A 15,640-nucleotide genomic window follows, 5' to 3' on the forward strand; every position below is an offset into this window, starting at 1 on the left:
CCCCGAGGCCCCTGTACCTCCGTGTTGGAGAGCTGGAACCAGGGCTGCTTGCCATAGGTGAAGATCTCCCAGAGGATAACCCCGAAGCTCCACACATCGCTCTCCGTGGTGAACTTCCGGTACATGATGCTCTCGGGGGGCATCCAGCGGATGGGGAGCATGGTGTGACCTCCGACCTGGCAGGGGTGGAGACAGAGGCGCACAGAGGTGAGCCGGCGGCCAGAGTCAGCCCCGTCTCCCTGCACGCTTCCCACGAAGAGGAGAGGCACCCGATGCATTTTATCCTAAGACAGACACCCCTTCGCACAACTTGTCTCGGAGGCCAGCGCAGACCCTACGAGAGGAGACCTGCAGCAGCGGAGGTGGCTAGAGGAGCCATGAGAGGGCACACCTCCGGGGACGAAAGGCCCCTGGCTGGAGGGTAAGGAGAGATCGCAGATGATTTCTGGAGGAGAGACGGAGTCAGGATCTGGGGCTACGGGGCACCTAACCGTGAGAGGGAGTCCAGAGTCACTGAGCGAGGCATCAGGTATCGGAGTGTCTGCAGGCCTCGGGTTCGACTCCGTGGCCAAGGTGGTTAAGACACAATGTGGCCCCTGTGCATCTAATGTGCCTTTCATTTCCACACGACCACCCTGAAGTTCTCTCACCACGACCTAGGACTCCGTGTTTCCAGGGAAGGGGACGGAGAAGTTCAAAAGCATGGAAGACCACATGCTAACGAGAAATCACGGGGCCACAAGAGAAGGCACAGCAGGTCTCAGCAAGAGCTCACAGGCCAGTGAGGGGAAACTCAAAACCGCCCGAGGAGGACATCAGCCATGGGGTGGGGGTGGGGCTACGGATCTGAGAGTCCAGGGCAAGAGGATGGGACTGAAATTGGGGTGCCTCTGGGAAAAACATTAGGGGGACCCTCACCCCGCAGGTTGCTGGCATCAGCATGAGTGAAGTAACAGTCACAGCTGTTGTAGAACTCGGGGACTGAGTGCATCATTAGTAAAGGCAGCCCCAGCGATGGGAACTTCCGGCTGATACATGGGATTTGTTGTTAGGAAACGGATTACCGCCGATAGAAAGAGCTCTCTGTGAATTCCTGATGAACTATTCATCAGAAGAGTCGCTGCCAGCCTAGACCGGTTGGAGGAATCCTAATAATGAGCATTTAAGGAAGGATGACTTATGGGGGAGATGGGCAATCTCGCTTCTCCAAAGAGAAATCACGTTTGCCTGGCCCACTTGAAGTAATTGAGAAGATAAACGATGATATGGATTTGCAGAAGTTGTTTTCGGCCTGGGATTTTATAATCAAGACAGCTCCGTATCAAGTGTAAAGACAGAAGGTGATGGAGCTCTCAGACAAGCCAAGACTCAGAAACTTGACCCCTCACAGCCTTTACAGGAAATGAAGAAGCAAAAATTAATTGAGGCTGTACTACAGGAAAACAGAAAAGAGATGTTAGAATATACACTGATTTGGGAAACAACAAACAGTGCAAAACAAATAAGCCACACAAATGCAATTTAAATCTAAGTAATGGCTGCTAATTTGGTAGCAAAATGGGGTGCAACTACTAATAAAGGCTTCTATTAAACAAAGCCATAAAGTAAATAATAATACTAATAATGCTAACAGTGTTACCACTGCCACTATTAGCAATACTTATTTGGAATGAAACTTCTAGATAATTTCAGCCATAACTGCATAGAAAATGAGGTAGAGAGATAATTAAAAGCCTGATAAAGTCTTTGTCCTTACAAGGGACGGAAAGGGAGCTCATAGACAGTCATCAGCTGTTGATTATAATGACTTACATTTAAATGAGCTTGCTATAATTTTAAAGTAGCTTCTAGAAGAATAGATATAGAACATATAGCTTCAAAATCAGTTTTAGGAAAATAGAACCAAAAAACCCCTAATTAATAACAAAATCAGTACACAAAGGAATGGGATAATGGTGAGTAGAAAGCACAAAATAAAAAAGTTTAAGGAATGTCACTATAGACAGTAAGTACAAATACTATCTGTTAAGCAAGAAAAAAGTATATTAAAAATCAAATGCATGTTCTTTATAAAAGGCATATCTAAAAGGAAATATCAGAAAATATTAAAGATGAAAGAATGCAAAAATATGAGAAACAATAAAAGAAAATATGAATATATTTTGACTATAGACTATTCCATGTACATGGTAACATATATTAAATAGATAATATATTGAAATTAAATATATATATGAAAAATTTCAGGATGCTAAGAACTATATGGCAACAAAGTGATTTATAGCATATTTAAAGATGGTAAATTCACCATTATGATAATTATAAAGTTTTATGGTCCAATTAAGATAGCAACAAAAATGTATAAAGAGTAAAACAGGTTATAAATAAAAGGGAACTGACACCTATAATTAGGATGGGAAAATAAAACACTCTTCCACAAATTAACAGATCAGGAAGACAACGTAAGTGGAGATGCGTTTTTAAAATACAAATAAGGAGTTGTCACTGTTAGATGTGAGTGTCTTCAGGACCCCTAAGAGGTTGCATGTTATTCTCAATTATCTAAAAATCATTTACAAACACCAATCACTATGTTATACCTCAAAGGAAATCTAAAATGCCAAGGGGGAAAAAAGGTAAATAAACTAAAAGTAAGAAACATTTACTGTACCAAATAAAATACACTAGGAATGAAGAACAAAAGGTTAATTTCTAAAAGGTTCTCTTTGGTCGATTAGAAAGAGTACCATTTGGTAAAGAAAACAATTGAAAATAAAATTTAAAACTGTCATAATAATAATTACAGTCCTATTAATTGAGAGCTATGAAATATTGCTAAAGTAATTTTGGGGAAAAACTTATAGCACTTAAGCACTTATTTCTAAAATAATTTAAAGTAGATTTTAATTAAATAAGAATTCTATTTTAAAAAGGTAGCAAAGATATACAAGGCAAATTTATAGAAAGCAAGAAAAAATAAATAATAAAGATATAATGAGGAATTAGTACAAAACAAATCAAATAAACAATCAAAAGGGCAGAGGGAAGCAGACTACTAGAGTATCTACATAATCAATTGCTAGTTCTTTCAAAAGTAATATAAACCTTTTGCAAGGTTAATACGGACACAAAGGACACAATGAAAAAATGTTAAGAACATTGCAACAATAAAATTTGAAGTATAGATGCCATGATTGAGTTAATACTCGAAAATATTAATTTTTAAAAAGTTAAGAAAAATAAAAACTTAAATACAAAACCAATGACAATTGTAGTAAAAAAAGAAGCAATGCATTAAAAATATGTACCAGGACCAGTTGGTCTTATGGGTGAGTTCTACTAAAGTTTTCTATCCTATTGATACTTTTCCAAACCAAAACCAAAACAGGAAGTAAAAAGAAACTGCCCCAGCCACACTCTGGCTTGAATTCCCTGCTGACCCAATCAATGAAGCTTAGCAAGCAGCCTTTAACATATGAATACAGACACTGTCTAGGTAACTTATCTACATATGTGTAAAACATCTCTGTTATGAACATAGTCTCAAAACCTGAATAAAATAGTATCTTATTGAATCAGCAATAGGTTACAATAATTCCACATTATAACTCAACACGTTTTATGTACTAGAAATAAAAGAATGCCTCGGTCTTTTTAAAAAATATCTGTTTAATTTACTAAAGTAAAAGGAGAAAAACTATCCTTTTCCAACACCTTTCCTGATTCAAAGCTCTAGCTCATTACTAATAGAAGGTCATGTCCTCTTTGTAACACACTAAAGATCATATTTACTAATGACACATTAGAACCATACAGGTATCATCTACCACTGATTTTATCAACACTGTTCGGGTGAGGTACTAGCCAATGTGATAAAGCAGAATTAAAACAAGGTAGAATATTTAAAAGGCAGAGTCAAGCCCTAGTCGGTTTGGCTCAGTGGATAGAGCATCGGCCTGTGGACTGAAGGGTCCCAGGTTCCATGGGGTCAGGGGCACATGCCTGGGTTGTGGGCTTGATTCCCAGTAGGGGGCGTGCAGGAGGCAGCCGATCAATGATTCTCTCTCATCATTGATGTTTTGATCTCTCTCTCCCTCTCCCTTCCTCTTTGAAATCAATAAATTATATATATATATATATTTTTTTAAAGGCAGAGTCAAAACTGCCTTTGTCTGCATATGATATGACTGTTCAAGACGATTCATTAAAAAGCAATCAGAACAATGAGATGCTTTAGTAAGCTACCCAGGAGTAAAATGAACATCCAAAAATGAAACCATTCTCATATACACTGGTAGCAAGGACTTACTTCACAATTCAGTAGAAAATGAGATTGTTTGTAACAATAGCAACAGGACATTTAAAATTCCTAGGCTTAAACCTTAGCAGAAAATATAGAAGGTCTAGCTAAAGAGAAGTATTGAAAAACATAAAAGAAGGCTTACACAATTAGAGAGACATGTCTTTTCCTGGGATAGGAAGACTCAGTATCATACATCTCCTAAATCTCCCAGGCCTCACTCAAATTAATCTAAAAATTCAACACAATCCAAATAAAAGCCCCAATGGAATGATGTGTGGGGATTGACACAATGATCGCAAAAGCCGTCTAGAGGAGCAAATGCCTGGTAAAAACTAGGATACACTTGAAATAGAACAACAAGGGATACTTGCTTGGTCAGATAGCAGAACATATTATCAAACTACAGCAATGCGTACACTGTGTTATAGGCGTAGGAACAGACAAATTCCGTTGATAAATGGAACAAAATAGAGTCTAGAAGCAGACCCATGGGTAACTATTGGCATCAAATATATGAAATGATGGGTTAGTAAGCAAAGCATTGGGACAATGAACTGTTCATTGAAAAAGTACACGTAGATACCTACCTCACACCATATACAAAAATCATTTCCAGATGGATTAAAGAGCTAAACATAAAAAAAAAAACAATAATAATATTAGAAGAAAACTCAAGAAAAGTATTTGTATAACTTTAGGAGAGGAAGACCTTCCTAAATAAGACACATGTTGAAGAAGCCATAAAGACTAGGACTTAGAGATACAACTTGTAAAAGTAAATACTTTTTTGCATGGCAACAATACAAAATAAACATAGCTAAAAGACACATGACAGAGAAAATATCTGCAATATATACATATAACAGACAGAGAATTACAACCCATGTATTATAAAGCGGTCCTTTAAATTAGTTTAAGAAAGCAACCCAGTGGAAAAATGAGGTAAGAGTGAGAGCAGACAACCCACAAAAAAAGCTACAAATGGCCACGGACACATGAAGAGATGCCAATCGCAGCAACAAAGAGACACATTATTTTTAATGTCACGTGAGGAAAATGGAAAAGACCGATAGATACTATCTGGTGCTGGAGAGGGTGTGCGGAAAGGGTGACTTTCTAATGCCGCTGCTCAGGTTAAGGCGGCCTTTTCCGAGGGACCTTTGGCAGAATCTGCCCACACTGGGGATGTAAGTGGCCTCTGAACCAGCGATTTCATTTCTAAGAGTCTTACAAAAATACTTCCTCCTGGAAGCAAGAATCCTTGGTTGAAGATGGTGATTTCATTGTTTGTGAGGGCAACACGTTGTCACTAAATGTAGATGCGGTAGTTAAAAGGAGTATCGTGTGGTGATGGGGAATATGCCTAGGAGATGTGACATGAAAACTCCAGACATCCAAAATCTGTATCGGCATTTTCATTCATGTAAAAATACGTGCACACAAGCAAATAACGTATCCCTGGCAATAATGTATCACTCTATAAGCGCACAGGAAAAGGTCCAGAAAGATAGCATCACATTACACCAGTGGTTTCCTCTAGAAAGGGGGGTGATGGTGAGCCCTGATTTAAAAACAAAACAAAACAACACCCCTCATATTTCTTTATGCATATTTCAAAATTTTATCTTGATCATGTATCACATTTGTAAATTTAAAAACAATAAAAGGGAAAAACCCTCTCGATGAATAAAGAGAACACAGTGGACTTAATTTATTTACGTTCTGTGCAAAGACGACGTTTTTGAAAGAAAGGTACGTTTGTGATCGAAGCTAGTAGAATGTTCTATTGTACCCGGGTTCTTGTTTTAAAAAACCGAAGTCGGGAATTTAGGAACGTTTCTCTTAATACAAAATTGGAAAGAACAGATTCCTCCCCACTGGTTCTTGCGTTTGCCCCGCCGGATGGTTACAGACACGATCCAGAGTCCGTGTGCCACGTTGAAACCTCCCCCTTCACAAGGAGGGAGGAATCGAGTGAGCGGGTGTAAACTTCGATGAGCGCACATACGTGAGACGGGTATGGACTGGCTGTCATTCTCCCACTGAGGAGAATTTATAGTGTGGGTGTGTTTTCTAAAACGGAGAACCCCTGTGGGCCAGCAATCTTCTTTCTCAATTGCATTTGTATGCGCGTGCGCGCACGCGTGCGCACACACACACACACACACACCCCTACCTGCCACCCTCAAAAGGAAAGACCACTCTCTCATTCATTCTCAATCTCAGGAGAGAAAACCTAGAGTACAGATAAACGCCGTGAAATATGGGGACAGTTGTTGAAATTAAATGTCTCTGGCGGCTGGGGAATAAATGGTTGTGCAGTCGGGTCGTTTCCAGTTCTTTTCAAACAACTGATCCAAAAGAATTATCAGCTGAGAGAAGATTAAAGAGGAATTTTGGCAAGAGAGCCGTATGAGATTTTAGGCAAGTATCTAGATAATAGTTTCAAGAACTGAGTCACGTTTCAGTAACAAAACGCGTTCCTTTCTCGCCTATTTGTCTCTTGTGAATAACACTTCTCATTTCTGATATTTATAAAAATGAGAAAGAAATAGAATTGATCTGGAACCTTTCTTACTTTAGCAATAAATAATATTTATTAATAAATACATGAAGTGTTGGAAATATTATACTTGTAATCTCTCATATTCATCAAACGTTGGCATATATGCGCACTATGTTGATCCACTGCCTATTTCTGTATATTACTAATAATTGTAATGATAACTCAATCCAAAAGCTTTTAACATCTAGAAACTTATGGTTATTGGACATTAAAAATTAAATTTAGATCTTCATACATACTTTTGTCATAGTAAATTATGACAGAGTGGCCAATAAAAGGCTTTCATGCATAGAAATATAACACATAAGGATAAAACTCAGTTGGGTAACTGGAATGAAAATATAAATTCAAGAAGAAAAAAAACCATGTAAAATTGTTTAAGGACTTGTTCATGTGTTTAATAGATGCTGTATTAAATTTTCTGGTATTTAAAGTTCATTAGATACATTAAAGAAATAATGTATCTTTAATGTCACTATTTACTACATTCTGAAAATGGCATCACTGGCAACTGTTTTAAAATTATGTTGGAAATTTTAGATGGCAACTTAAAACATGCCAGGGGCAGACATGCTTTCTTAAAAATATATACATTTTTATTGACTTCAGAGAGAAAGGGAGAGGGAGAGAGAGAGAGATAAACATCAACGATGAGAGAGAATCATTGATCAGCTGCCTCTTGCATGGCCCACACTGGGGATCAAGCCCGCAGCCCGGGTATGGCCGGCGTGGCTCAGTGGTTGAGCATCCACCAATGAACCAGGAAGTCACAGTTCAATTCCCAGTCAGGGCACATGCCCGGGTTGTGTGCTCAATCTCCAGTAGCGGGTGTGCAGGAGGCAGCCGATCCATGATCCTCTCTCATCATTGATATTTCTAACCCCCTCCCTCTCCCTTCCTCTCTGAAATCAATAAAACTAATTAAAATACACACATATACATACAGGTCAAGTCTTACGACGTTTAAATTTCGGTGGGGTCACTTCCTGCTCTCCACCCTGATGCACACAGGCTGTGTGTGGGTCGCCTGGGAGAACTCTGTTTCCGCAGTTTGTGGGTGGATGCCTGGGGGGTGTATTCAGCGGAGTGCCTGTCTGACTTAGACCTACAGCGTGTGTGTGTGTGTGTGTGTGTGTGTGTGTGTGTGTGTGTGTGTGGTGCAGTCACAAACGCACGTCTGTCCGTGGCTTCACCCAGTTACGGGAATTCCGTGGATGCCACCTTCACACAGGGACCGAGGCTTTCTGCAGTGACATCAGACTCCTGACTGAATAAGGCAGACCTGCTTGCCTTCTGTGCGCTCTCTTCCTTCTCTGAACAAAGTAGGGCCAACTCCTGTAGACGCAGTGGAGACCTCAGCCCCAGGTCTCAGAGATGCCGGGGACTCTGGAGGGAAGGGGGCAGAGGGGCCCACCAAGCCCTCACTATAGCCTGCTCCCTCTGAGCAGGGCTCTGTGGCAGCTTATGCAGAAGCAGCCGCTTAGCAGCATCTCCGAGAAACGGCTGTCTCAGGCTGAGCCCGTAGGCCCAGCATAGGCAAAACTCTTGGAGTCGCCCCAGAATGCAAAGAGTTTAGGAGCCAAGCGTGAGCCGTGAGGGCCTGGAGGATGAATCGCCCATTGTGACGTCCCCAACTCACTCACCTGGTGCCATCTCGGCCCGAGCAAGTTCTGGGACGGAGGCCCTGGGAGCGCACGCCTTTCATAGCGTCCTTTTGTCTTCCTGTTCAAGTCCTGTCTAAGTGCTGGCGCTCATTCGAGACCTCACTGTCCCCTTCGGCCCTGAGCAGTATATTCTCTATAGAGCAGACATTGCAAGTCAAAGACGTGGTTGGGAAAATAACTCGGCCCCATCTTCCTTTCGGAATGCCTAGACGGGAGCCTCCTCCCTGCTCTCAAATCTCCTCGTGAAAACCAACGCTAGAGATGATGTTAAAAGGGCTCAATTCACTGAACAAAGCTGGAGGGCTCAGCTCAGATGCACCATGGACCACACGGGCCTGGACCGGTCCTCCCGCACCCCACGCTCTTGCTCAACACGACTGGGTAAAAGGCGGCGGGAGAATAAAGCCTCCTGGTGCTAAATCTAGATTTGCAATTAATCTGTACAACTTGGGTACTGACAGATTTCAGTTTAGATTCAGGCTAATTTAACCAAAATAAAATATTCCCTTTGAAACCTCTGGGTGCCCCTCCCAGCGCCGGGAGAAGGTTGGGGTTCTGAGACGCCCGGGTCCCGCACAGCCCGCCTCTACAGCAGGCCCCAGGGCGCCGCTCTGCAGTGGAGCGTGTGAGCCAAGGGCAGTCTCGGATGAAAGGGAGGGAGGAGCTGTCTGTCCCTCCATGCAGCATCTGGCATCCCAGGCCATGCTGGGAGGCCTGCAGCTGCAGGTGGCTCTTTCTCTTTCCAGAAACAAGCCCTGGCTCTTGGCTTCCCCTTCAAGGTCAGACGGCAGGAGGACTGCTCTGCAGATGAACCCAGGAGAAAGTCTTAAATGCAAAGCCAGTAATCAGTTGCATGATCTTTTCAAAAGCATTCCTACTCTTTTTTAAAATATATATATATATATATATATTTCAGAGAGGAAGGGAGAGGGAGAGAGAGAGAGAGAGTCATCAATGATGAGAGAGAATCTCTGATCGGCTGCCTCCTGCACGCCCCACACTGGGAATCGAGCCCACAACCCGGGCATGTGCCCTGGCTGGGAATGGAACCGTGACCGCCTCGTTCAACCACTGAGCCACGCCTTCCTACTCTTACTAGTGTACACATTCACGTGTCCAAGGGCGCAGAAGGCAGATCAGAGCAGGTCACGTGTGATCTTGTTCCCAGGGTAACAGAACTGGGAGAAGATATGTTTCTCGGAGTGACCTAAAGGTGGAGCCATGTAAGGCTGGGGTGGGCGACCCCCGGGTAGCAGTCCTCATCTTCATTCACTTAAGCCTCTGCTCGCTTCCATAGAGCGGCAGAAGGGGATGCCCGAAGTGGAAGGGTTGTCCCAGAGAACAGGGACACAGGACCACAACCTGTGAGTGTTTAGGCCAGTGGTTCTCAACCTTCTGGCCCTTTAAATACAGTTCCTCATGTTGTGACCCAACCATAAAATTATTTTCGTTGCTACTTTATAACTGTAATGTTGCTACTGTGATGAATCGTCATGTAAATATCTGATATGCAGGGTGGTCCTAGGTGACCCCTGTGAAAGGGTCGTTCGACCGCCAAAGGGGTCGCGACCCACAGGTTGAGAACAGCTGGTTTAGGCGATGCCAGGAGGGAGGGAGCAAGGGCTTAAGCAATTTAATTGAGTTCAAAAGGCTGACAAGTCAAAGATCCAAGCCTCACACCGAAACCGTTCTGACTGCAGGGCGTTCTCGCGCCTTCCCACCGAAGGAAGGCTCCTGTCCATATGCTGTAAGCGACATGCATTGACGGGTGGGAGCGGCAGACTTGGGAAATGTGATGGAGACCCTGGAATCAGATTTCTATGAAACACACACCCGTAAGCACAGAAGGAGGGTTTTCATTCAGAAACATCGAAACCTGCGTGCAGATGCGGGGAAGGAAGCTGGTCCCAACACGGGCCCCGCTCGAGCTCATGACAGTGGCCCCAGGACACAGGGTCCCTCCCCAGACAGAGGGAGAAAGCGGTCAGTCCTGGGCGTGGCCCTCAGGCTTCCTCTGTAGGCTGTGCTCCCCAGAAAGCCTGGCCGACTCCTGCAGACGGGACAGGGCTATGTCAGGCCTGCTCAGCGGGCATCAGCCTTGATTGTTTGGAAATCTCTTTCCCATGAATGTCTCTTTCTCTCCGATCGCCGTCTCAGGCAGGAGGAAGAGGAAGACAGAGAGACAGAGGGAGAGAGAAGCAACAGAGGCTGAGGCCGGTGACTGATTTGGGTCTTAGAATTCAGCTGCCCCAGAAACATCCCCTAAATCTGGATTCGGTGACTGTTGACACATACATTGTCTTTTCTGCTTAAGATAGCTTGGGTAAGGCTTTCTGTCACCGCAGCCGAGAGAATTTTCATAAAACCCTGGAAAAGCCAACCCTCCAGTTAGTCTCTATTTGTAGGACTAACATGTCTATTTCTAGAAGCGAACTTAGGAAGAAAGACGCCGAGAGATCCCAGGGGCCCAGCTGGAAACCGGCGTGCTCAGCGAGGGCAGCGCTGCAGCCTGCCTTCTGCCCACCCTTCTCCCCGTCCCTGCCAGCAGGGTGGCACCCGCATGCCAGGGCTTCCCCAGCCACAGGGCATCACAGGGACCTGTCTGACGGCATGTGGCTCTGAGACCAGCTCCTGCGCGGAGAGCCACCTTCTCCAGCCGGGAGGTCGGAGGCTGCCCCAGGCTCCACCATCCATTAGCTCGGCCGAAAGTACCAGCAAAAGTCAGAGGAACTGGCTGATCCTCAGGAGAGGGAAGGCCCCGCCCAGCAGGTCCTGGCAGAGGGCAGGGCGGGACTCACATCATCCCCCGCAGCGCCCGGCAGCGCCCCAGAGAAGGTCCTGTCACAGTCCTGCAGACGTAGGGATTGCTCAAGAGTCATCGGTCCCCAAGGATTGTGGAGACAGACAGACTAGACCAGCTTGGAGGTGAGATTCAGAACAAGGAGCTCAGAAACTCATCATGGAGACTGGGGCAACGTTCCCAATAAGCAGCCCCGGGACTCCCTCCCCTCCCTGTCATCTTCCCCCGACGCCCACAGTCCCTGCGCAGAAACCTGAGCCCCGCCCATGCCAGGCCACCCTTGTCCTGCTGATCTGAGAGCATCAGAGAGCGAAACGCGGAGGGAACTAGGAGTTCAAAGATGGATCACCATTCAATGGGCAGGGCTCCTCTCTCGGGATAAACCTCCAGGTGGGAACCCAGAGGCCTGGCCCCGGGACCCCAGAATCCATTTCGCTGAACTTGTAAGGCCGCGGCAGCACATAATGAGGAGGCCTCGCCCACAGGAGAAGGGGTTGGGGTCTCCCCAAAAGACCAACCTCAGCCCTCTTGAATGGCAAGGCTTGGAAACCACTGTCTGCAATGCCGGGGCTGATAAATGATGTGGGTTTTCCCTCCACCCGAGTCCCAGCTGTTTTAGAAACCTCTCCAGCTCACAGCCACCTTCACGGCAGCCTAACCTCCCCCAGAGCCGCACTGGCAGCTGAAACACACGGGCCTGGTCCCTGTGTGCCCTGGGCCTGCACCGAGACAGGCGTGTGTCCTCAGGCTCCTTAGGAAAACTGGGTTCATCTGGGTGGGGCGTCACAGCCCTGGGCTGCGGGCACGCGGGTGTCAGGGCTGTGCCCAGGATCGGGCGGGCTCCTGGACCGGGCACGTTCATGACACAGCCTCACAGACGTGCGTCGAAGGCCTGGAAGGAAAGCACACCTTGTGTGTGTGTGAGTGGCAGGTGGGACTTACGTGACCAGGGGAAGAGGAAATATCCTTGTTAACTTGAAACACAACCTGTCATGTCTAATCTTTCCCCCTGTTCCCACCGCGGCTCCACAGGGCACAGGGATGCAGAACAGAGGAGCGAAGGGATGTTGAAATGGGCTAACGTGGCAGAGAAGAGCTGCTTTGCTTGCTGGTGTGTTTTTGTGGGGAGGGGACCCGGCCTGTTAAGTCAGGTGAGTGATGCCGGGCCCCTCAGCTCTGAGAATCCCAGGGGTGGAGGGAACAGACCGCAGGCCACGCCGTAAAGGACCAGCGCCTGGCGGGGCTGCCATAGTCCCACAGTCAGAAGACCGCAGTGAGGGACGTTCAAGTGCCCGGAGTATATTCCTAAGTGACACTGACATTGCGATGGCAAAGAAAACCCTTGATAGATGACAGAGTAATCACGTCTTTCTCCCCGTATGACACATGTCGTGAAACTGAGAGGCACGGCCTGGACGTGCACGGAGACCGCTGGATACGTATGTCCCAGGAGTCCCGGGAACTCACAGCACCGCGGGTGGAACAGCCTCCTTCAGCATAAAGGGAAAACTGGGGAGAGTCCCTGGCACCCCCAAACAATTGTTCACTTTGCGACAGCAGCTCTCTGTGCTTGCAAATGGGGGCCTGCCTGCCACGTACCCTTCCTAAGAGCTCATCTTATGCATCAAATAAGATGCTACCTAATTTTTTTTCCTGGAAAGTCTATGAGTGCACATTACAGATAAACTCAGGTCCCACAGTGAGAGTGATGTTTAGCAGAACCATAGCACGATGTGGTCAAGGAACATCCTGCTTCCTGCTAATAGCAGCCTCCGCTGGGATGAGGTCAGGCTGTGGCTCCCACCCGCAAAGGCCGGCAGGAAGTCTAGGACTCCCTTCAAATGCAGCTCTTCACTCCGACCCCTGCGGGAAGTCTGCCCAGTCTCAGGCCTCTGCATGCATCCCCCCACCCCCATCCTCTACACACAGATCCATGCACCCCTCCTTCCAACATGCGTGGCCCAGGCACTCGGATGCACCAGTCCAGCACCACCTCTTCCCAGCATGGAGGCCACAGGGGAGCCTTGCCATCACGCCCCGGGATATTCCATGCCCAGCCCCCATTCCCGGTGACAAGGACACAGGGAGAGGCGGCGGCAGCTGCTGGGCCTTCATGCACACGCAGCACGGACAGTGACACCCACCCCACCACGGCCCTGCTCCCGACCCAGCCATGCAGCTCAGCCTCTGCAGGACCTCGGCCACCCGGGGAGTCCTGCCTCCCTTGTCCTGCTTCCTCCCGCTCCCGCCATCTGGTATGTCTGGACGGATGCTGAGACTGAGGAGTAAAGGCAGGGCTTCCCACTTAGTTCAACCTGGGCTGAAATCCTGGCCCCTGCTCTACAGCTCTGTTCAAACGTCAGCATTCTCATCCCTAGTGGGACCCTGATAACGTCTTTGTGGGAACAGTGTGGATTAAATACATTAACTCGCTCAAAGCCCCTGGCAAAGTCCCTGCTTGGTGTGGGGGCTCAGCAAACGTAAGTTGTCATCCCTTGACACCCCCAGGGACATGCTATAAAAGAAGGTAGGATGGCCCAGCTGGCGTGGCTCGGTGGTTGAGCGGCGGCCTATGAACCAGGAGGTCACGGGTTCGATTCCCGGTCAGGGCACATGCCCAGGTTGTGGGCTCCATCCCCAGTAGGGGGCGTGCAGGAGGCGGCCGACCAATGATTCTCATCATTGATGTTTCTATCTCTCCCTCTCCCTTCCTCTCTGAAATCAATAATATATATATATGTGTGTGTGTGTGTGTGTGTGTGTGTGTGTGTGTGTATAAAAAAGAAGGAAGGGCTTGTGACAGCCTGGATGGCCAATGGAGTCAGAGACTGACGGCTCCAAGTAGAGGAGCCCACAGCCTTCTGACGCCCGGGTCATCTGTCAGAGAGGAAACCACACTACCAAGCAGGCGCGGGTGCTGCTGGCTCCAAGTAGATGAGCCCACAGCATACCCGCCTTCTGACGCCTGGGCCATTTGTCGGAGAGGAAACCACACTACCAAGCAGGCGCGGGTGCTGCCAGGCCATGGCCCCCTGACCCGCCCTCCCCTACCTCTGTTACCCCGAGGTCTGTGTTTCTTGCTTTGGACTCGGAATTCCCAGATCTGACTTGTTTCAGAGAGACTTTAGCTGTGAGAGCCCTCCTGGGCTCAAGTAAATAAGCGAAAACGCACTGTTCTTCAGGCAGCTCAAGCCCTCTGACCTTTCTGTCTAAATTCCGCTCGCACGCCCCATCCCACCCCACACACACACAACACCCATCACCACCAAAACTCTTCCTTTTCTCTTCTCTGCTGTGTTTTTCTTCTAAGCACCTATTGTTCTCACACAGACTGTATCGTCTACTTCGTCTTTATTTTCCATCTCCCTGATGAAGGGCAGAGCTTTCTGTCTGTTTCAGTCACAGTTGTATCTCTAGCGCCAAGCACAGCTCACGGAACACAAGTGGAGTGACTGTCTGTCCCCGCTGACCAGGGAAGGCTCCTGTCTGTGCTCACGGTCTCTGTTTAATTAGGAGCAGCTTCCCATGCCATGCTCAGAGGTGTCCAAACTCAGACACTCAAATACAGCATTGATTAGTAGCAAATATTTGTTGAATTTAATTGATCATTTAACCAATTTGATACTTGCATGAAACCCACCCGTCAACTCCTGACACCAAGGTTTCGCCCGGGTGCGAATGAAATGCATCGAACGTTTCGGAAGCAGGAGAGAGGGATGGGCCTCTGGTAAGGGTGCCGCTTTCTCAATCTCACAGGGCCAGCAAACGCGCTCATGCTGGTCAACTCCAGCTACTCGCAGGCTGCGCACATCAACCCCAGTCCCAGGCCTCCCCCAGGAGTCCCCCTGGAGACGCTGCCACAGCTCCCCAAACGCCGTTACTAGTACCAGTGCCAGGAGGAGACACTAAGAACCTGGTTCCGGGAAACCCCGGAGGCTCTGCTGAATTCCCCTCCCTCACCAAGTCACAGGGGAACGAATGGAACTATAGAGATGCCTGTGCGCCCAGCCTTCACCCTCAGGACAGGGTTGTGTGTTAGAAACCGAAGCTTCTCACTCCCAAACGAGCCACCGCGTGGAGACTGCATGTGGCCGGCGGGGACGGGGGCGCATCTTGGGTGGTAGCAGGACTGGGTCTCCCTGGCCCGGGCGGGACTTACAGGTCAATATTGTGGTTCTAGTCTCCCACGAGGACCGTTCCCCACACAGAGGGAAAGAGCCCCCCAAGTGCACAGAGAGGAAGCCCTCTAACTGGGGCTGATGGTGGAGCTGAGATGGACGGAACGTCACTGGTTCGAAGCACATCCA

At 47.4% G+C, this 15,640-nt stretch overlaps 1 protein-coding gene across 1 annotated transcript in view; it reads right to left on the bottom strand.

Moving 5' to 3' along the window:
• The window catches only part of NTRK3 (neurotrophic tyrosine kinase, receptor, type 3), a 221,922-nt gene that overhangs the window by 5,079 nt on the left and 201,203 nt on the right, over positions 1 to 15,640 (bottom strand). Inside the window, exons 16-17 of the mRNA XM_005873375.2 lie at positions 4,891 to 4,932; positions 18 to 176 (exon numbers count right to left, since the gene is read on the bottom strand). Of these exons, the coding sequence (XP_005873437.1) occupies positions 18 to 176; positions 4,891 to 4,932 (201 nt within the window). The remainder of the gene's footprint in view (positions 1 to 17; positions 177 to 4,890; positions 4,933 to 15,640) is intronic.

The sequence above is a fragment of the Myotis brandtii genome, unplaced genomic scaffold (assembly GCF_000412655.1).
Source record: "Myotis brandtii unplaced genomic scaffold, ASM41265v1 scaffold409, whole genome shotgun sequence".
Classification (NCBI taxonomy): domain Eukaryota; kingdom Metazoa; phylum Chordata; class Mammalia; order Chiroptera; family Vespertilionidae; genus Myotis; species Myotis brandtii.